Source organism: Ailuropoda melanoleuca, chromosome 2, assembly GCF_002007445.2.
Source record: "Ailuropoda melanoleuca isolate Jingjing chromosome 2, ASM200744v2, whole genome shotgun sequence".
NCBI classification, from domain to species: Eukaryota; Metazoa; Chordata; class Mammalia; order Carnivora; family Ursidae; genus Ailuropoda; species Ailuropoda melanoleuca.
Genome location: NC_048219.1, coordinates 29,073,495 through 29,095,337, shown reverse-complemented (window position 1 = coordinate 29,095,337; position 21,843 = coordinate 29,073,495). Strand labels below are relative to the sequence as shown.

The 21,843-nt window shown below is 53.3% G+C and overlaps 1 protein-coding gene across 1 annotated transcript; it reads left to right on the top strand.

Annotated features, from left to right (window-relative positions):
- Positions 1 to 107: 107 nt before the first annotated feature.
- LOC100467553 (NADH-cytochrome b5 reductase-like) lies at positions 108 to 21,812 on the top strand. The gene is made up of 7 exons (XM_002915749.4): positions 108 to 154; positions 2,644 to 2,935; positions 3,839 to 3,987; positions 6,804 to 6,891; positions 10,815 to 10,919; positions 14,083 to 14,286; positions 17,868 to 21,812. Exons 2-7 carry the CDS (start codon positions 2,741 to 2,743, stop codon positions 18,069 to 18,071), a joined length of 945 nt encoding a protein of 314 aa, XP_002915795.1. The 5' UTR covers positions 108 to 154; positions 2,644 to 2,740; the 3' UTR covers positions 18,072 to 21,812.
- Positions 21,813 to 21,843: the final 31 nt, after the last annotated feature.

Genomic DNA, 21,843 nt, shown 5'->3' with positions numbered 1-21,843 from the left:
ATCATATTTAAGATATGCTTGCCTTGTCCCACCCCGCAGGCTATTTTCATTTTCTCATAGGTGAGACCCAGCAAGGGACTTCCCGCCTCCCTGGGCGGGGGGTGGGGGGCGGGACCTGGAGAAACCTCTCTCGAGGGGAGGCGTAGGTGTGTAGGTGAGTGGTCCCGGTAAAGGCTGGGTAGGGCTGGGAGTAGAATACCCGTACTTCAAACCCGAATTTAGGGCAACCTTGACCGCTTACGGGAAGTTGAAGCTTGGGCCGGGCCCATAGCGGGTGCACTGAAGTTTCCCGCCTCACCACCCACTTCTCACTCTGCTGCCGAGCCTTGACCGCTGCCCCTCCCCGAGCCCGAGAGTGGCCCTGTCCACCCCACCAGCGCCGCATCCAACGTGCGCCCCTTCCCCAGCGTCAAGAGGGAGCTAGTTTTCTCCCTTTTTCTCGAGGTTTTCCTGTCTGCCTCCTAGAAGCAAGGCCCGAGCCCTGGAGATGTTCTTTGCTCCTTGCTCCAACATCGATTTATGGAGTGCTTGCAGCGTGTCGGGCGCTGTGGTGAGCAGTGGGTTTGCGTTGGTGATTAAAATATCTATGGAATGTAGAATGTATGGGCAGAAAACAAGCAACGTCAATAAATAAGCAATTGGAACACATTATTCCTTTTCCCCAGTTATTTTTCGTTTTAGCATTTAACACTAAATGTCACATTTTCCATTTTGATCTTGTCTAACGACTGTCTCTTCCACCAGAATGTAAACTCCATGAGTGCAGGGGGTTTTGCTTCCTCACTGCTCTATCCCCTGCACCTAGAACAGTGCCTAGCACTAGTAAATATATGCTAAATGAATCAATACATAATAGAAATAAATAGAGTACTTGATAGAGAAAGAGAAGGGGGAGGTTCAGGGTGGGCCTCTGAGAGGAAGTAACCTTTAAAGAAGGCCTGAAGGGTGGGGAGAGCCATCCCACCAGAGACAACAGCATGTATCAAGACCTGGCTTAAAGGTAGTGCTTCTTAGACTGAAGAGGTGGAAGCTAGGTGGAGGCAGGAATCAGGTCTTTAGAGTTCATGACGGACTTGGGCGACTTCAATACGAAAGAAAGTAGGGTAATTAAGACACAGAGAAGGTAAGTTTAAGGCAAATACTGATAGGAATAGCCCTCACGCTGTCTTGTAGTTTACATTTAATAGAGCTTTCCCTTCTCCTACTTATCTTGCAAAAATTTCAGGAAAAAAGGCATAAGGAGGGCTCCAGACTTCATTCACTCACCATGCATACCTGGTCCATAGCACAAAATAAAAATGGGTTGAATTGATATAACACCATGCTAGGCTGCAATCTCTATAAAGGTAGAGAGCCTGTGTCCTATTTATGTCTTATGTCCCAGCATCTAGCACTGTGCCTGGCTCTCAGACCTTATCTATAAACTGAATGAGCACTCACCATTCACTGGAGCCTTCCATATGCCAGGCTTGTGCTTGGTGGTAGAGTACAGAAAGAATAAGACCTCATCCTTGCCCTCAAGGGGGCTGCAGCCTGCTAAACCTTCCTGAAGTCATAGAGCTCATGAACAGTAGAACCAAGTTTTCTGAAACCAAGCCCCTTCTTGTGTAAGAGAAAGATGTATTGCACACAGAGGGACTGCCCTTCTAAAACCACGTGGTAAGAGGATTTGGACAAGTTCTGATCAGAAGGAGCCTGGGGTACCAGGCAAGAAGATTGAATTCGAGCCAGTAGGCAATTGGGGAGCTTTTAAAGATTGCTAAGAGGGAGGCTGGTGTGATCAGAACTGGTGGCAGATGTGCTGATGGATGGTGTAGGGAGAGACTGGAAGCACATCCCCTGGGACCATGGGAAGCTCCAGTGTAAATGGACATGGGAAACAGGAAAAGTAGAAAAGGTCTTAAAGGTTAGGAATCGTGGGAAGTGATCGGTAACAGAGAAACGGGACCTTCCTGTCTATTAGGAGTTATGTGACCTTGGGTAATTTATTAACCCACCACCCCAGACCCCAGTTTTCCCATTTAAAAAATGACATCTCTAGTACCAGCCTCATTATAAAGATTAAATGAAATACAGCAATTTTGTGGGTGACTGACCTGAGTGAAACTAGACACAAGGGGCTCCTGGGTGGTTCAGTTGGTTAAGCATCTGCCTTCGGCTCAGGTCATGATTTCAGAGTACTGGGATTGAGTCCCTCATCAGGCTCCCTGCTCAGTGGGGAGTCTGCTTCCCCCCCACACCCATGCTTTATCTCACTCTCTCTCTTGCAAAAATAAATAAAAAATCTTTTAAAAATACTATTTCAAAAAGAAATTAGACACAAAAGAATACAGTGGTATGATTCTGTTGACGTAAAGGTAAAAACCGGGCAAAGCTGAACTATGGTGGTTAAGTTTGTACACAAATGAGCTTTGCTGTGTAAAGTGCTTAATCCAGCACTCAAAGCACAGGAAACAGTCAGCATTTGGGCACCAGCTCTGATTGTTGGGCCCCGTCTGCCTGGCTCTCCTGCCAGGCAGCAGGTCTCAGGATTGATTCATCCTTGTCCCAGTGCTCACACAGAGCGTGGCACTTGCAGGCCTCAGGGAGAATGAGAGCAATCGAGGCAACCAGAGTGTAACCCACATGTTTTCCCTCTCTCAGGCCAAAAAAGGAGGGCCCGGGCCCGTGGCCTCACAGAGTCAGACCTGCTCTGGGAAGAGCACCAAGTTGTCCCTCCTGGGCTGCACAAACCCCACTGATGATGGATGAGACGGAGGCGGATGCCGATGAGGAAGCCTGGCTGCAGCTTCGGCCGGTGGAGCCCTTGCCCTCCCAATGCTGTGGCAGTGGCTGCTCACCTTGTGTGTTTGACCTCTATCACCGAGAGCTGGCAAGGTGGGAGGCAGCCCGAGCCAGCAAGGACAGGAGCCTGCTGAGTGGGCAGGAGTCACAGGTAAGGGAGGGTTGCTCCTCAGACAAGAGGGGTCAGGGTGGCAGGGTCAGCCTGGCCCCGGCCCTGCACAGTGCACCTGTGTGGGGAAGCTTCCCCTGACTCTGCACAGCAGAGAGAAAAGGGTGTGTTTAATGGAAGCAGACAGATCCAGGTTCAAAGCATAACCCGGAGCTGGGCATGAGGTCATCCCAGGAGTGAATGAGGTTTGGGCATTTTACAGGAGAGAGATCTGTAAGTCATGACATTCAGAGAAGGCTTCCTGGAGGAGATACAGGTGGGAGGAATGTTAAAGGCAATGGGCTGAGACTTAGAAAACATGAATTTGAATTCCTGCTCAGGGTGTGACCTTGGACAAGCAAACTACTGCCACTCAGGCCTCATTTTCCCCACATGGAAAATAAGGATATTGGATTAGATCATCTTAAGGTCCCATCAATTTCTAAATTTTGTAAATCTGGATTTTTGGCAGGTTTGAAGGATGAGTAGGTATTTCCTGCATTGGAGATGAGTGTTCTGGGAAAGGGCACAGCTTGAGCAAAGGCTCCCAGATAGGAAGCAGCAGGGTATTCTTGGGAGAACAGAGAAAAGTTCAGCATCTGATGCATGGGAGAGAAAATGAGGCTTGAGGTTCATCCGCAGGGCCCTGGAGTGTCCAGCCACGGAGGCTGCCCTTTATCCTGGGGCTGAAGGAGCCCCGGAAGGCTTCTGAGCAGGAGGAGCTCAGTGTGAAAAGCTCGGGCCTTCTTAGATCAGAGCATGAAAGGCAGGTGAGGCGGGACTACTCTCTATTATTTGGAAAACTCTCCCACAGAGATAGGTAGCCTGTCCCGGGGGAAAGCGAGAAGGGTGCTTGCGTGTGTGTTGTGCCCCAGGTCCTAGCTGTTGGATTTTTTCCTGTTGCAGAGCTGCCCATCCCAGCTGAGCCCAGAGACCTTCCTGGCCTTCCGCATCAGTGCCATGGACAGACTCACCGAGGACACTTACCGTGTCCGGTTTGCACTACCCAGGAACTGCCAGCTCGGCCTACGGCCTGGCCAGCACCTCATCTTACGGTACACTCAGGTCACGGGAGGCCAAAGCTTCGCGGCCCCTCTTTGCCATTTGCTTGCTGTGGGGCCAAGGGCAGCTTGCTGAGCCTCCCTTAAGCCTCCTTCCATTTATCACCTTTAAGATAAACGTAGTGCTACCTGACTCAGAGGGTTCTGGGATTGGGTTTTCCTAACAACTAAGAGCAGCAACAGCAAATATTTTCATGGCATTTACTCTCCAATACACAGTTCTGCATGCGCACACCTAGGAACTCATGGAATCCTCACAAAACCGTGTATGGTAAGTACTGTTATCATTCGCAAGAGGAAACTGAAGTCAGAAGTTCAGTAACTTGCCCAAGGTCACACAGTTAGGAAGTGGTGGAGCGAGGATTTGAAGGCAAGCAGTCTGACTCTAGAGCCTCTGGTATTCATCTAATATTAGTGCCAGTTGAGAGGAAGGACGCTGGTCCTCGAGAATAAGGGACTTGCCTGGGACCACACAGCTAATAAGTCCTGCAGCCAGATTCAGACTCCCAGCCTGGCTCCCCAGCTACACTCCACCACTCCTCTGAAGTTCCTTCCTCTTCCCAGCCTCCTTCTGCCCTATCCCCCATTCCCCTCCCTCACAACCCCCCAACCTGCCCAGGGACAAGGCCCTTTGGGACCTGCAGGTGGAGGCATCTGCCAGATGGTTGATTCTGGGTCTGAGGCTTAGCAGAGAGAGATGAGCTCTAGATGTGAGCGTGGGAGTCATCAGCCAGCACCTGGACGGCATTTGGGGTGTACGTGGTGTGGCAAGAGGGAAGAACAGAGGACCGAATCTTGGCAACTCCAGCATTTTTGGTATCGGCAAGAAGGGGAGGAGCCAACAAAGCAGACAGGAGGAGGAGAATGTCTTACTACCGGTCACACTCTAGCCACTCATGCCAACCCCTGGTGTTTGTGCCCAGTGTGTCCGGCCTGTGGCCTGGCTGGCTGTCCCTAAATCTCACTATACCAGTGGCTCCAGGGCAAGTCACAGGCCCATAAGTCAGGGGTACCCAGCACTCCATGCCCTTAGCTTCGTCTCTCTCCTCCACCCTCTCTGCTGCTCCAGCGACATTCCTAACACCGGTAGCTAACCATGTTGCCCCCTTCTGGTGTTCCGAGGAGGCTCCCCAGGGCTCGTTTCCTTTCCCACCAAGTTCTCCGTGCTCCTCCCTCGCACTTGCGCCTTGCTCCAGACTCGTGGAGCAAGTTCCTGGCTTGCTCCGCATTTCCTACCTCTAAGCTTTTGCCCAGGCTGTGCCCTCTGCCTGGAATTCCTTCCTGTCCTGTCCCCACTGTCACCTGTTAGTGGCCTGCCTCTTTCATACCCAGGAGGGTAGCAAATCTCCAGGAGGCCTCCTGTAGCTCCCCAGATGAGAGTGGGCCCTCCGTGTGGAGCGTGTGCGTGTTTACGTCTGGGACAGCAGATGTTACGGTGCTCTTTGCACCCACGCCCGCCATGCCACGTCTGGTGTGTAGTACTTCCTTGTTTGTTCCCTAACCATTTCTTGAATATTTTGGTCTAGCTTCTGGGTTTGATGCACTAAGATGGGGCCTTTTAATTTTTTATTATTTTTTTAAAGATTTATTTATTTGTTAGAGAGTGTGCATGCCTGAGTGGGGAAGGAAGGGGCAGAGGGTGAGAATCTCAAGCAGACTCCCCAGTGAGCACAGAGTCCGAAATGGGGGCTTGGTCCCAGCACCCTGAGATCATGACCGGAGCCAAAGCCAAGAGTTGGATGCTTAACTGACTGAGCCACCCAGGTGCCCCAGCATGGGGCCTTTTTAATCTTTACATATGTCTGAGAAGAAAGTTTTGCACACAGTAAGACTCAAAAGAGGAGAGCTTGGGTGCTTCTGGAAGGCGCTGAGGTGTCATGTGCGGAATCCAGCTCTGGAGTCAGACAGAGCTAAGAATGAATTCTAGCTGTGTGACCTCAGGCAAGTAACATCCTAAGCCTTGGTTTCTTCATGTGGGTTATTGGGTTTTGTTTTTGTTTTTTTAAGATTTTATTTATTTGAGAGAAAGAGAGAGAGAGCATGCGTACTCATGAGCTGGGGGAGGGGCAGAGGGAGAAGGAGAAGCAGACTCCCCAGTGAGCCGGGAGCCTGATGACATGGGGCTCCATCCCAGGACCCTGGGGTCACGACACGAGCCGAAGGCAGATGCTCAACCGACTGAGCCACCCAGGAGCCCCCCTGGGTTACTATTTGTTAGGTGAGATAATGTGCACAATATTCTTGGTGCCTAGTAGGTATTTAATCAACATGGCTGCTACTATTATTACTTGTGATCATCATCCTGGCCCCCTTGTTGATAACATCGTAGAGAAGATTCATGCATGAGGTCAGGCTTTGGACTAGGGCACCTTTGAGGATCCTTCTAATTCTAATGCTCCTGGTACATGGTAGGAAGTATTTAATAAACATTAACAGTCTTTATCTTTCTCATTCTGTGGTCAAGAGGAGGTCAGGGAACATCACAGTGATGTCCTAAAAACAGCTCACATCATCAGTGGACTCTTTGAACGAGACTTTCCCATTTGTGATCCCAGTAGCGCCACACGACAGGGACACACATGGTTGTCCCCACTTTACAGAGGGGCAGCTAAGGGATCAGTGACCTGCCTGGGTCTCACAGCCAGCACGTGGCAGAGGGGGAACCAGCACCCCTTTTTTCTGCTCCACCTTCAGTGAGGACCACTGGGGACCACTGGGCCCCGCTTTCAGCTGCCTGGCACAGAGGAGGTATCTGTAAGGGTTTGTTGAAAGCCTGGCTGACTGCCTGACCGTATACTTCTCTTTCCCAGAGGGAAGGTGGATGGCTTAGAAATTCAGAGAGCCTATACACCCATCAGCCCTGCCAACGCAGAAGGATACTTCGAAGTTTTAATCAAGGTGAGCTGACCCACATGGGTGCCCTTAAGATGGTATGGACTGGACTCCGTTTGCCAGCCGGGTTGGGATGGGGTAGTGCCCAGCCATATGGGAAAGGCCAGTGTTCACATGGGAGGAGGCTGGAAGGGAGAGTAAAGGAAGCCTTCTCCCATCTCCTTTCCCCGGGAGAGGGGGCTGCCACCTTAGACCCCAACAGAGACTGATTTCAGGAAAAGGAGGCTCAGACTGAGAAAGGTAGTGCTGTTCCCTCTCGCTTTCTCAGCTATTCATGGAGAGCGAGCACTGGGCCCAGGGGAAGGGGCAGCCAAGTCACCTGGACCCTACTGTGCACTGGTTGCTGGGCTCCAGAGATGAGTCAGAGATACAGTGCCCACCCTTGGATAGGGGGCCAGACCAGGGCAGGACGATGTGACAGACGCCATGACAGGAGGTCCCAACCCAATTCAGGGCAGTAGGGGTGCAGGGAAGGCAGCGGGGCTTCCTAGTAGAAGCTGAGTTTGAGCTGCGTGTTGAAGTGAAGGAGTGGAGAACCGGGAGGGCAGGGTGGGAAGGACGCACTCGGTGCCCGGAACAGCACGCACAACAGCAAAGGAGGCACGGCTGGGGGTGCTGTCAGTCACTTGTCCCTGAGTAGAAGGGGACAAGCAGGCAGAAGGTGGGGCATGGAGCACCTCGTGAACAGAGCTAACCTGAGACCGTTCTCAGGGAGTAGACAGGGCCTGGGGCATTGGAGTTGGGCCTTGAAGCAGGAATACAAATTGGCAGTGGCAGGGAGTGGCCTTCCAGGCCTCGGCCTGGACAGATGACCAAAGGCAAGGAGGGGTGAGACAGGGTCTGTGGCAACTGTACCCAGTCTGAACTGGAAGAGGGGTGCTCGTGTGGACAGCCGAGGTGGGTGGGGCACTTGGCAGAGATGAGATGAACAAGATGGCCTGGGAAAAATCCCCCCCGCAACCCTCCCCTCCAGGACCCACGGACTCAGCACTGGATGTATAAGAGGTCTTAAAGATCCGATTATGTGGAAAAAATAATTAGGTTGAACTATGTGAAACTTCTGATACTCTAAGATTTTTGACTTACAGAAACAGTGGTCTCATACAGGTCAACCTAATATATAGTTGACATCGTCATTTCCCAAACAGAATCCTAGGGAACGCTGATATTTGAGAATAGCTTTCACGTCCTTTATCACCCTTGTAGGATGGGAATTATTACTCGCCTTCCATTGATAAGCGAACTGAGACCCCAGGAGGACCCAAGGCTCCACAGGGAGTAAGAAGTGTGGCCAGTGAGTGAGCCTGGCCTCCTGACTCCAGGACCCCAGCACTGTCTTGGCTCCTGCCTTCCCTGACTGCATCAAAGCCTGAGTGTTTATTCCCTCACACAGAAGCTTGGATGGGATCCCTCCTCCACGCAACTGTTTGTCTGGGAGATTCCACAAATCCTCTCCAAATGGCCTGCTTCCCCAAGCTGCTTGTCTGGGTGTGTTTCTGTTGAAAGGATAAGCCTGGAGACAGTTCTTCAGGGCAGCTGGATCTCTCCCAGCTGCAAGGCTGATTTTCTCCTTCGTTTACCGGAAAGCCTCTCTTTAGAGAGATGCTTAATTATCCCTAAGCCGCTGGCTGGGAAGAGCTGGAAATGTCTTTGCAAATTGGGAAGGCAGGCGGGTTTTTAGGTTTACCCCCGTGTGGATGGGAGGGAGGAGCTGCCATTCCTCAGGCACCTTCTGGGCACCAGGCCCTCTTTCCGGCTCTTCATATTCGTCGTCTCCTTTCAACCTCGTAACCATCTTGCAGAATAGATCTTATTATCCCACTTTACGGATGGAGAAACTGAAGCTCAGAGTGATGATGTCACTGTCCCAAGGCCCCTTGGGTAATGTGACCCCACATGGAAGAGCAGAAGTTCAGTGTCAGGTCTGTGTAACAAGTATGTATCGAGCAGGCTCCGTGTGGGTGCTGGCGACACAGAAGGATCCTTCCTTTCTCCTTGAGTGCCGGCTGTGCCATAGGGCTGCTAAAGCCCCAGCTGGGGCTGTGCCTCCCCCAAGACTGGGGCCAGAAAACAGGTGTGCTCGGAGACAAGCCTCCAGCAAGTTAGGAGGAGAACTGTAGCCTCCCTCCCAGACTTCTTGCAGGAGGCTGAGCACTTCCCTTGCTTTATGTATATGGTACCAGCGAAGTTAGAGATGCTACCAGAGGTTGCTGTGGCTACTTAAAAGCATGTCTGGTGACCAAAGCCCAGTCTTCTTTAAACTTGGTTATATTCTGACTCTAAACACCCTTCCAGGGGTGCCTGGGTGGCGCAGTTGTTAAGCATCTGCCTTCGGCTCAGGGCGTGATCCCGGCGTTATGGGTTCGAGCCCCACATCAGGCTCCTCTGCTATGAGCCTGCTTCTTCCTCTCCCACTCCCCCTGCTTGTGTTCCCTCTCTCGCTAGCTGTCTCTATCTCTGTCAAATAAATAAATAAAATCTTAAAAAAAAAGAAAATAAAACCCTTCCAGTCCTATCAGATCTCACCCTCCCCCTCACATTCCTGTATCTTGGGCTGTCCTGTCCTTGACCATACCACACCTGATGCCCAGAACCCTCTCTGCCTTCCTGCTCCCATCCCTAGTGAATGCAGTCTTTTTTTATTTTTTAAGATTTTATTTATTTATATGTCAGAGAGAGAAAGAGCACAAGCAGGGGAAGTGGCAGGCAGAGGGAGAAGGAGGCTCCCCACTGAGCAAGGAGCCCAGTGAGGGACTTGATCCCAGGACCCTGGGATCATAACCTGAGCTGAAGGCAGCCACTTAACCGACTGAGCCACCCAGGTGTCCCTAGTGAATGCAATCTTGCTAGCCCGCAAGGTCCAGCCCAAATGCCACCTCCTCCAGAAAGCCATCCTTGATCCTACTCCATTGGAGGTGACTGTACCTCGTCAGGGCTCTCTCAGCATGCTGTCCTTTTCATGGGGTATTAGGTATCTCTACCTTGAATGTGCAAGACTTTGGTCCCTCTTAGTTTGTGAGCTCCTTGAGGAGAGGTCCTGAATCTGGATTGATGGATTCATTCATTCATTCATTCATTCATTCATTCATTCATTCAGAGATATTTATGAAGTCTTTCCCAAGGTCCAGGCACTGGCTACCTTCATGGAGCTTAAGCTAGCTGTCTTCCCTGCAGCCCCAGCATGGTGCGTCGCCCAGAGTGGGCAGGCCCACAGGAAATGTGGACCGCTCACCCCCATGAAGGAATCCCCTCCACAACCTTTACTTTCAGCCAGCCAGGAGACAATAACAGGTAATGCAGAGGTTGCAAATGAGTGGCCTGAGAACAGATTGCAGCACAGAAATATATTTGGTTTGGGCCTACACAGCGTTTTAGAAATTTAGAATTAATTTCTGACATTTCAAAAATGGGAGAATTTTACGTAAAAATTTGGATCTCCTGCCCCTCTTAGAAAATCAGAAGATAGGGCATCATCAGCCCCACACATTGCATCCTGGAATCTGCAAAGTGACTTCCTCCTTTAGAAGGAGCATTCTTGTACTCACCAATTTACCACGGTCCCCACCACCCCCTGTTGTCTCCCTGATACTGAGAAGGATTTAATTAATTGCAATTAATCATCTCATACCCAGTTCTTTACTCAGTGATGTTACGTTCAGGGCCTGTAGTCATGTGGGTCTGAGACCTCTTCAGGTAGGCTGTCGGTCCTGTGGTTCTTATCCCAGCCTCACCATTTCCCTTCTGGATAGGCTTCCAGGCCTCATCTGAAAATTGGGAATGACAGTACCAACTCTGGGGTGACCAGGAGGGTCCTCTGACACGCACCTGTCAGGCACTTGGCCTGCCGGAGGGGCTGCACGTTCGTGGCTGACGTGGCTTGTACTGGCAGCATACGTGTCCCAATAAGGTCTCCCTGTGTTTGCTCCCAGTGCTACCCGACCGGGCTGATGTCCCGGTACGTCCAGTCCTGGAGCACAGGAGACACGGCTTTCTGGCGAGGACCTTTCGGCGACTTCTTCTATAAGGCAAACCAGGTCAGTGCCAGCACATTAGGTCCTCATGAGACGCCTCCTGCCTGAGCCTCCAGGACCACGGTTTCCACGTGGCAGGCTGTGGAATCACACTGTGCCATTCTTCCTGAGCCCAAGCCCAATCCCAAGAGCATCCCTGGGGTTGGACCTGGGAGGAGACAGAAGGGGCACGAAGAGACAGAACCACCTGCATACGCTCTGCAGCTATCCAGGGCGGCCCATCGCTTAGGGAATCACACTCACGTACCTGGAACTCGGGATGCCCTTGCCGTCAGGCCCTCCGATGGCTTTCCACTTTCACATTCCAGCTACAAAACCACGGAGGCCCCTCCCTTAAATACTCCCCATCGCTCTCTGCTTGGGAGCCCAGTGCTTCCCAGCCGGAAGGCTCTTCCCCTCATCCTCCTGGCATGTTCATCTCCTTCCCTGTTGTGCCCGAGAAGAATTAGTAATTTCTCATCAGCTGGTGCCTATCTGGAAGGCAGCTTGGCAGTGTGTACCAAGCATCTTAAGAATCTTCAAATCCTTTGACCCAGTGATTCCACTCCTGAAAGTCTGTCTTATGGAAAGAATCCAAATGCTGCCTCTTGTGCACATGTTCACGGAGGCTTTATTTATAAAAGCAGGAAATTGGAAGAAACCGACTATCCAGCCACAGGGGAACAGTTAAGGGCACTGGGTTACAGGTACTGGATAGAATATTATCCTGGATTTTAAAATTGTGTTTATAAATGATGTTATATGCTTATGGTGTAAGATCAGGTGACAAACACTGTACAAAACAACAGGTTGGGAAACAAAGCTTAAATGCACAGAAAAAAACGTGAAAAGAAAATGCAATGCAATGTCAGCGGCTCTGGGTGGTAGAATTATGGGTGATTTTTGTTTTCTTCATTCTACCTTCCAAATTATCCACAATGAGCACCTATTACTTTTATAATTAAGAAACAGAACAAAAGCAGATGAAAAAGAATGAATCATTCCTTTCTCTCCATTATTTTCGTTTAATATAAAAATAGTTTTTATTGTTTTTTTTCTTATTACAAACACAAAAAATGTACATTACCAAAAAAAAAAAATCAGACTTAGAGAGGCAAGAAGAAGAGAGGAAAGAACACCTGCAGGCCATCTACCCAGATGCACCAGTCTCACTACCTTGGCAGATAACTTTACAGCTCCCCTTCCGCACATGGGTGGAACACCCGTGCACGCACCCACGTACGTGTGTAACAGTACTATGAGACGATGTGCGTGGCGCTGCGGACATGCCAGGCTCTGATATTCACACTTGCTATGCTAAAATTTTGTTTTATCCTCACCACAGCTCTTAGGCAGTGCTACCCCCATTTGACAGACGTGTGCAGTGTGGATGTTGTAATACTGTCCTGCAGCGTGCTCCTGGCCTCAGCCTTGCTCAGCCTTGCATTTTAGCTGAGGGTGTCGCCCTGTCCCCCAGGCCCCTGAAAGCAGGGACCGGGATTGTCCCTGTTCCCTCCTGACCTAGAGGGCACACCCTTTCCCGCTGGAGCCTCCCGTGTGTCCACAAAACACCCCTGCAGAGCCTCGTATTTCCTGTCCGGGGAGGTTGTAGGGCCAGGCGGTGAGGGAGAAGAGATGGCATGTCACGCAGAAACATTCAGCCGCTGAGACGGGCTAAGGCGCGGTTCTGCACCCATAGGGACACGGGGCTGCTCTGGCCCTGTCCTTGCCCTGTCTTGCCACTCTGCAGTCGTCTTCATTGTAGATGGATGTTGTGGCCGCCCTGAGGCTGGCACGTGAGCATCTGTATGTGCACTCCTTCCAGACGTTCTCAGGTCTCCATGCGGGGCCACACACGGGGCGGACGAGGCCCTGTCCTCCAGAAGCTCACAGTGTGATGGGGGACAGATGCCCACACACATGACGGCAATACGGCGTGACCGGTGTCATGAGGAGGGTGCACAGACAACTGTGGGGATGCAAAGGAGGGACCCCTCACATGCTGCTGGCTCAGGGAAGACCTTCCAGAAGAGACCCTGAGCGGTGGTGGGAGAAAGAGGAGGAGCACGCGTACTGGCGACCAGGAGGCTGGGGACCCACGCACAGGACAGGGCTGTGCGGCCAGCAGCAGGGCTCATTGAGGGAAGGGCTTGAACTGTGTGGAGCACCGGGATCCGCACCAGGCACTTGATGGCGTCTCGTTAAACCCCCATGACAATTCTGAGACACATGCTGCTATGGGGAGGAGCTGTTATTTTTTTTTACCCGTGAGGAAACCAAGGCTCAGAGAAGTGAAAGCACTTGGCCACATCATATGGCTGAGGATTTAGACCCAGATCTGCATGACTGATACTCGAAGTATTTCATGTAGTATTTCATGCATTTCAAGTGATATGCATTAGCTGTCGATAAAGCTAATGGAAACTTGGACTACTTCTCAGAGGCCTAATCTCTAGAATGAAGGAGGTGACTCCCTTGCTGCGTAGGTCAGGCACTAACCTCTAAAGCACTGATCTTAAAGAAGATCACGCCTCCCGAAGAGACCTAGAGCCAGGAGATGCATTCGTGGATTTAGTGATGGGTTGATGGAATTGGGGCTTCTTGGGGAAGAAATTCCCTTTTATTTTGTGGCTCTTCTGTGCCAACACTGTGCTAGGCACTTATGTGTAGTAAGTATCTCAGTCTAGAGAACAGCAGGCTCCAGGATCCAAGCCAGGGCCCTCAGATCTCTGCAGGCAGCCCAGAGGGCAGGGCCGGGGTAGGGCCAGTGGACTAGGCTTTGGAGGGAGCAGGTTTCAGCTCAGTGTGAGGTGGGAAGACCTCTCTGGAAAGGGGAGTCAGCCATAACAGAGCAAACTGCTTTGGGAGGGAGTGGGCTCCCTGTCAAGAGAAGTGTGTAAGCAAAGTCCTGTGGAGTTGGGTAGGAAAGCAGCTAAGCCACTCGTAGGATGGGCTACACCATTTTACATTCCATTTCGGATTCCATGATTTCTGTGACACAGACCTCACAAGCTGTAGACTTTCACAAGCAAGGATGGCTTCCTGGAAGATGTAGAGAGGGGACCTCAGACGGGTGGGACCCCCTGGGAAGGGCTGTGCTATACTGGGCAGTTCAAGCAAGCCCAAGAAAAGGCCATGTGGTGGGTGGGTGGGCTGAGACCTGCCATGTCCCCGTTCTGTTTCCCAGTACGCTGAGCTCCTCATGCTGGCTTCAGGCACTGGCCTGGCCCCCATGGTGCCCGTCCTGCAGAGCATAACAGACAACGCAGAGGACGAGACCTTTGTCACCCTGGTCGGCTGCTTTAAGACTTTTGAGGGCATCTACCTAAAGACCTTCCTGCAGGAGCAGGCCCGTTTCTGGAATGTCCGAACCTTCTTTGTCCTCAGCCAGGTGAGCCCAGCGTGGTGACTTCCTTCCCTGATTGAGACTGTGCTGGCCCCTTGCACCCATCCTGAGGATCTGCTGTGGCCTCCCTGCCCCGGACTACAGTAGGAATCTACTGTCACCACGTGCCCGGCAAGGGGGGCAGGTCTGGTTCTGTTTGGTGTGTGTGGGTGCGGGAACTGATGCCCAGAGAGGTGGAGGTGCTGGCCTGTCCGTGCTGCCGGCTGGGGTGAAGCCAGGACTGGAGCCCCGGGCTGAGCTCCAGCCCTCCCCCATCGTACTTTGCCGCCTGCCAGCTGCCCTCTGGCCTCACCCGCTGTATGCGCTGGGGGCCTGTGTGTGGAGTCAGTGGGCCAGGCCGCAGATGTCCCCAAGGCCCGGGACAAGCTCCTTCGGGGCGGGGATCACATGTCTGGATCACCAGGCTCTCTTCGGTGCTTGGCAGCGTGCCACGCACAGAGCAGGCACACACGCCATCAACTATTGGTGAGCAAGTGGATCTGGGATCACTGCATTTAGTAGGGCTCCCACCACAGAACTTTGCCCCCACACGGGAGAAAAGCTGCTTCCAGATTCTTCAGGCTGCCGATACCAGAACTGGAAGCAACTCTGCCCCCTGCCCCCTGCCCCTCAGCTTCTCTGCCCCCTGCACGTATTCCGGCCACTCTGCCCGGGCCCTCCCCTCTGGCCCGTGGTCGGGGGCCATCTTATTCCTTATCCCAAGCCAGGCCCTGCGCTGCCTTCCCCATGGGCTGTAGCTTTGTTTCTCTTCCGTGTGCCCCCGGGGCTGGGGTCCCTGCTGGGGCCTCCCCTCCGTTCTGTGTTGCTCGGGGCCGGCCTCGCTGCCCAGTATTTGGAGTACCCGTCTCATCAGTGTCCCACTTGAGGCAGCTTTAGAGTGTCCCTAAAGTCTGGCATGGTCTTCCCCATCGTGACTGGGTGGGGGGGGGTGTCAGGAAACCAGGTTTCCCTCCCCAGTTCCAGAGGTCGTGAGATCCTCGGTGGCCCGCTTCTGTGGGCCTGTCCGTGGGACGGAAGGGTCAGTGGCCCGAACGTCAGGAGGGCCATGCCTGGTGAGCATTCGCAGCGGTGGGAGGTGCTGAAGGCCGGAAATGAAGCAGAGACCAGTGAGCAGCCTGACTCGTGTGCCCGGGCTGGCCCGGTCAGCTCTGCTCGAGGGCTAGCTCAAGGAAGGTGGGGGAGTGGCAGAATCACCCGGCTGTTGGCCAGCCTTCCTGTCCCCCGACCGCATGCCTGGTGCCCGGGATAGGGAAGTGAAGATGACCTGCCCCCTGCCCTCCAGGCACTCACCTTTCTAAGGGGAGACAGCCACAGGGATGGCTTCACTGACCACCTTCTCTGTGCGTGTTAAATCATTTAATCCCACCACAATCCTAGGAGGCTTATACTGCCATCATGCCCGTTTTATAGATGCGGCACAGAGAGAGTAAGAACCTTGACCAAGGTAACACAGCAAGTTGGTGGAGGGTTAAGTGTGAACCAAGGTGGTCCTGCTCCAGACGCCCTGCTTTTACTGCTTGTTGGTATAAGACAGCACAGGGAGGGGGCCACATGGAGGGTGCTGAAGATGCTGGCAGCAAGCAGGGAGGGCTTCACAGAGGAGCCGGCATTGAGCCTGGGCTTGAGGGCAGAGTTAAAGTTGACCAGCAATAAAGGGCCTTCAGCCCTGGGCCGGGGCTCTGGTGAAGCCAGTCGCCTGGGGCTGGGCAGCTGAGTGGGCTGGCTGCCAAAGGCAGGGGCAGGTGAGGGGCCGTGCGGTGGGAGGTGCCTCCTTGACCTAGGGTTCTCCCCCAGGCTGCAGCCACAGCGGCCCCGCGGGTCTCCCTCTCCAGATACTCCCTGCCAATCGGCCCTTCTGACTCCACCACCCTGCTTCCAGCCCTTCCCTGGCTCCCCACTGCTCTCAGGATGATGGCCCAGCCTGCAGGGCTGTACTAACCTCTGTGGCCTTGTCTCCTGGCACACCCTCCCTGTGTGTCCAGGCGTCTCTGGTCTGCTCCTGGCTGCGAGTGCACCGTGCTTTTCCAGCTGCTGGGCCTGCCTGTGCTGGTGCTGTTCTCCCTTCCAGGAGCACTTTGCCCCACTTCCTCAACTAATGCCTACTCACCCCTCACATCTCTCTGCTGAGGTGTGACTCTATCCTGGAAACTTCTCTAGACCCCCCAGACTGGCATAGGTGTTTCTGCTGCCATAGCCGGGCTCTCCTCCTTGACAGCATCTACCCTGCAGCGCCGTCCCTGATTACGGGTCCCCCACCCCACCTGGCAGCAGCCAGACCCACTGCATCTCTGGGTGTGCAGTTGCAGAGGGGGGCTATGCCAAACCTAACTAGCCTGGGGGAATTGGGCAGTGGGAGGGAGAGGTGAAGCCAGTGGGCCCTGCTGGTCTTGGCCCTCACGGGCCCTTTGGGTGGGTCAGAGCATGGAGGGGGCATGGGAGGCTCCAGGTCATCAGCGAGGGTCCCCTCGGAGCGCCGCAGTGGGGTCAGATGAGCTCTGCAGCGCGGGCCTCCGAGGCACTGTGAGTGTGCCGGAGAAGAGGCCTGCACTCGTCACAGTGGCCCACAGAGGTCAGGGTCACTCAGCTGGGACATGGCGGCAGAGCTCAGACCCGGCCCCTCTGTCTTCCCGTCTCTCTGCTTAGCCCCAGAAGCTGGAAGCTCGCCCAAATAGGGTCTGCAGAGGGGATGGTGCTGTTCTGTTTTTGTTTGTTTCGATGCTGGTTACATCTCCGTCTTCTCTCCGTTAGAATTTTTAAACTACATATACTTACTGATTTATGTGCTTTTCTATACATGTATTGTACTTCAATAAAACGTCCACTTAAAAAAGCGAAGTTCCTCCAAGTAAGTTGGAGGTGGAGCTTTTCTTTTGTGATCCCAAAGATGAAAGCCACCAGCAAAGGCTGGAGGAGCAAAAAGAGAGAAGCCTGGGTCACTCGGGCACCATGCTCCCTGGAATCCTACCTCCAGCCTTTTATGTGAGCAGTAGGCCCCCCTCTCGGTTAAGGCACTGCTGCCTCAGATCCCCAACACACACAGCCGGAGCGAGAGCAGGAAGCTTGTGTGTTTCGAACAGCTGCCACATCCCAGTGCCCAGCACGGTGCCAGGCACAGAGTGCCCGCTCAGTAAATATTCGTCCCATCAATAAGGTGGAAAGCCTGATGAAACAAAGGAACGCATGTTATGCTCCCAGGGTGATGGTGGCGGACAACCTTACAAAGGTACTGGGAGACCCCCAGTCTTGGGGAGAAGACGTCCCCTGGAGTGACAGGTGCAGCAGTCCCTGGGAGGCAGTAAGAATTGGGACCTGCCTCATTGCGTGCCCTGGGATGTCCCTCCTCCTCCCTGTGCCTCACCTGTTGTGGGAAGATAAGTGTCCCTCTCTCCCCCTGGGCTTGTTATGAGGGTAGCCAGAGTCCCCGTGCCAGGAAGTCCCTGGCCTGTGGTAGGACTAGCTGAAGGTTGCCTTCCCGCCCCTCTGCCTCAGTTTCCTCTTTCAACTGTGAACTGCGTGAACTCTGAAGACTTCCCAGTAGTCACCTGCACTATTTCTCATTGTCTCAGGAGAACTCCCTGGAGAAGCTTCCCTGGAGTTACCGGGAGAAGACCCGTTTTGGCCGCCTGGCCCAGGGCCTGATTGAAGAGCTGGTTGGCTCCTGTCGCAGAAAGCCCTTTGCATTGGTCTGTGGCTCAGCCGAGTTTACCAAGGACATGGCCAGGTGCCTGCTGCGCGCAGGCCTGGCTGAAGACTCCTACTTCCTCTTCTAGCCCTGGCCTCCCTTCCGAAGCCCTGGCCCGGATCCTGCCCCTGGAACACTGGAAGAAGCACAGACTGGAGTCAGAAGACATGGAGTGCAGGCCTGGCCCCACCACTCACTGGCCAGGTGACCTTAGGGGAATGTCTACCTCTGTGCACCTCTAGCTCTCATCTACCCCTCCAGGTTGCCAACTCCCTCAGGCAGACGGATTGCTGTGTGGAGGGAAGATGGGGCTGCAGGAGCCCCAGGGACGGGGGTGTGGGAATCCGTTAGGACTCCAGGGAGAAAGCCAGGTCTATGCCAGGCCCCGGACGGGTAAGAGCTGGCAGGAGAAGGTGCAGGAGGGGCTTCCCAGATGCCTCAGATGAGAGGGTTTGGGCACTCCCATCCCACCCTGCCCTAGAAATGCCTGTTCTAAAGCCTGCTTCCCCTGGAAACTGTGTCCCTGCTGTGGCCTCAGGGCTGGCTCAGATGCGTTGCTTGCTGAGTGTTCAGGGAATGACCATAGGGGTAGCTAAGAGCTCTTTGGAGGAGGAACTTGCCTCCAGCCTGACACGGCAGTCTCAGGCTCCATGACCTGACCGCATTCTCCAAGTAAGGTGGGCCCTGGATTACCTTTATTTTGTACTGGGCCCAGGCATTTCCTGCTGCAAACAGCTTGGCTCTCCGTCTCCCTTCCGTGGCTCAAGAGCCCAGCCCAGAGTCCTTCCTGACCCAAAGAGGTACAGAAACAAACACCCCTCCTTCCTGCAGGCGGCCAGCTCAGCCCGCCCTCAGCTCCGCAGCCCTGGTGACAGTTGCTATGGAGATCTAAAGATAGAGCAGGAGCCAGGAGACCTGGGTCCCTCTCGCTGCTCTGCCCACTGAGCCGCTGCTGATTCCGCTCCACCCCCACTGCCCTCCCCACCATGCCCCTCCATCCTGCGTGGGGCAAGCCCTCCCCCGGGACCTGGCGCTCCCAGGCAGCGCACTGCCGGTAACCAATCGTGCTTTCCAGCGCCCGGCCTCCACTGTGCTGCCCCGGCTCGGGCTGGCTACGGGTACTCCCGGAATCGGAATACTAAGCCATGAAATCACAGAATCAGAGTGAGAACTTTATAGTCATGGAATCACAGCCCCCCTCATCCCAGAGATTAAAGTTCAGGACTCCAGAAAGCATCCCGTCTAATAGACTCATTGTGTGAATGGGGAAAGCAAGGAGGCCCCGTGAGGCGAAGAGATATGCCCAAGGTAAACAGTTCGCGGCCGAGCTGGCATGAGAAGCCAGGTCCCCTGATGTTACCTGTACTGAGAGTTGGGTAACCGGTGATTTTCAGACTGAACTCCATAGGACAGTAGGGTTCCAGGCATGGCAGCAGTGAGGGGACAGCCACACGGGGTCTCCAGACCCCCTGCAACCAGAGCAGTTCTGGATATCCCATTAATATATCAGAGTTAGCAGTCATCTCCATTTGTGAGAAAGGGTATTCCTGCACAGCCCAAAAAGTTGCAGCACATCTCCGTGCTGGGCTGTGTCCAGGAAACAGCCCTGGCGGGCATCTGGGGGACAGTGCCCGAGGTTTCACACTGTGATTCCCACGCAGGATTCGACGGTCACTTAGAGATGGGGAAGACTGCCTGGGAACTTCCCCAAGAATCCTACACACGTGAGCAGATTGGAAAAGTACAGCGGTCCAGGGATTTTTTTCATTTTGTTTAACTCAGTTTCCCAAGCTCATTTACCTGTAGAATAGGTCTGTCCACTAGAATCTTTTGAGACCAGCATTCCGTGGACTGTGCTCTGGGACACGCTGGTCTGTGGCACGGCGCCCTTGCAGCAGGGTTAGTGAGCAGCAAGGCCCGCACTAAAGCCTCAGAGGTCCCGAGCAGGAGCTGTGATCTCTTCCTGCCTCTCCTGTGACTTGGGCAAGACACTTCTCCCTCCAGGCCTCTGAAATGTGGGCGTCTTCCTCCCGCCTTTCCCCTCCCCCAGTACATTCTGTTGATGGATGCTCCTCACAGATGCTCCTGGAGGGCCTGTCCTCAGCCAGACTCTGTTCTCGGCACCAGGGTCACTCCGTCACACAGCTTATAGCCCGACAAGGAGTGCGGAAATTAAACCCCTAATTCTAAAAGGGATGAGTGTTCTAGAAAGGGAAGTATGAATACCTAGCAAGGGCTTTTCGCCTATTCTAGGGGGCCAGGGACATGCCACTGCCCCAAGGGTAGAGGCTTCAAAGGCAATACTGTCACTCAGAGTTCGGGGTGGTAGGGAGTCCCCACATAAGAAATGAGGGTGTGGGGTGGTTCTTTTGTGTCTTTGTCCCATTTTATATATTGGATGTTAAGATGTTAGACACAGCCACTCCACAATAGCCATCAGCCCCTCTTGTCCTAGAATGTGCCACCCTCCCCTTCCCCTCACCCCACATGGCATCCATACAGTCTGGATACAGTGGGGTCTCTTATCGTGGGATGATGGTGAAGACCCAGCCATGCCCTTGGTACCAAAATGCCAAAAGGGCTCATATCATCCAGAGACTGGAAAGCTCCTGCCTTGCAAGATGGTAAGTGAGCCAAGGAAGGGCACGAGTTGGGGTGTATGAGGATGGGCTCTGTTGGCTGGCCAGTTCTGCCCATCCCTCCTGATGAAGCCACACCCACCGCATGGCATGGGGGGGCATGCTGTCAGGGTGATGGTAGCCAAAGGATGCCTGAGTTTGGGCCCCTCGGTGTTTTGCCTGCAGCACTTCCACGTTCCCCTCACTGGTCCGCCAGCCTCTCCCCTCATGCCTGCCATACTGCAGCCAGACCTGGTTTTGCAACTCTGATAAGAACACAACATGAGATCTACCCTCCTAACAGATTGTGTGCGCAGGACATTATTGTCGACTGAAGGTACAGTGTTCAACAGCAGATCTCATGCAGATCTGAGCCCGTCACTCCCTTGCTGAAAGTCCTTCAGTGGCTCCCTCTTGCCCTAGGATACAGTGTCGTCGCAGCTCTGCCTTCCTCTCCAGACTTATTTTGGTCCTTGGCCTCTCGCCCCCAGCTCTCAGGTTCTGCCCCAGCACTCTTGCTCTCAAGTCATTACGGCCCTTCCCATTTGCTGCTCTCTGGGTCTGGGCCATCCTTCCGCCCTCTTCCACTCGTCTTGGCCTCCTGGTCCTCTGAGGACTTACTCGGCTCACTCTCCCTTCCTCTCCGAAGCCGCTCCCGCCTCCACCACTGCAGGCCGGGTTAGCAAGCGGGTTCTCGTGCGTCCTGCTGCAGTGGCGGCTTTCCAACGGCCTCGTTTGCAGGGGAGCACGTCATGGGCCTGTCCTGGGGCCTGTGCATTGGGTCCCAGCGTGGGAGTGTGCTTGGCACATCCCGAATGTCAAATACCCGCATAATAAAAAGGGGATATACATGGAGTCCTTTACAGGTTGCAAAATGTATCTCCTCTGTGTTGAAGCACCGGATTGTCCCCCAAATTTTATTACCCCAATCTGCTGATGAGGAAAACCAAGCTTCCAAGACATTAAGCAATTCTACAAGGTCACGTACGGATGCACGAATTCCCACATGCTGCCGTTGTTATAAAGGTTATATGTGACATGTGAATGCACCAGGAAACGTGTATAAAGATTTTCTTTGCTGCACTATTTGAAATAGCAAATAAAAACTGCCCATATGTCCATCAATAAGAGAATAGAGAAATAAACAGTTCTATATTCATCCAGTAAAATAACGCATAGCAATTAAAATGAATGAACTATATCTACATGTATCAACATAGACTCAATTAAAGAAAACATAAT

Coding starts and splice junctions, on each gene's coding strand:
- LOC100467553 (XM_002915749.4), top strand. CDS start 2,741: ATGATGGATGAGACGGAGGCGGATGCCGATGAGGAAGCCTGGCTGCAG. Junction 2,936..3,838: donor TGAGTGGGCAGGAGTCACAG/GTAAGGGAGGGT, acceptor TTCCTGTTGCAG/AGCTGCCCATCCCAGCTGAG. Junction 6,892..10,814: donor ACTTCGAAGTTTTAATCAAG/GTGAGCTGACCC, acceptor GTTTGCTCCCAG/TGCTACCCGACCGGGCTGAT.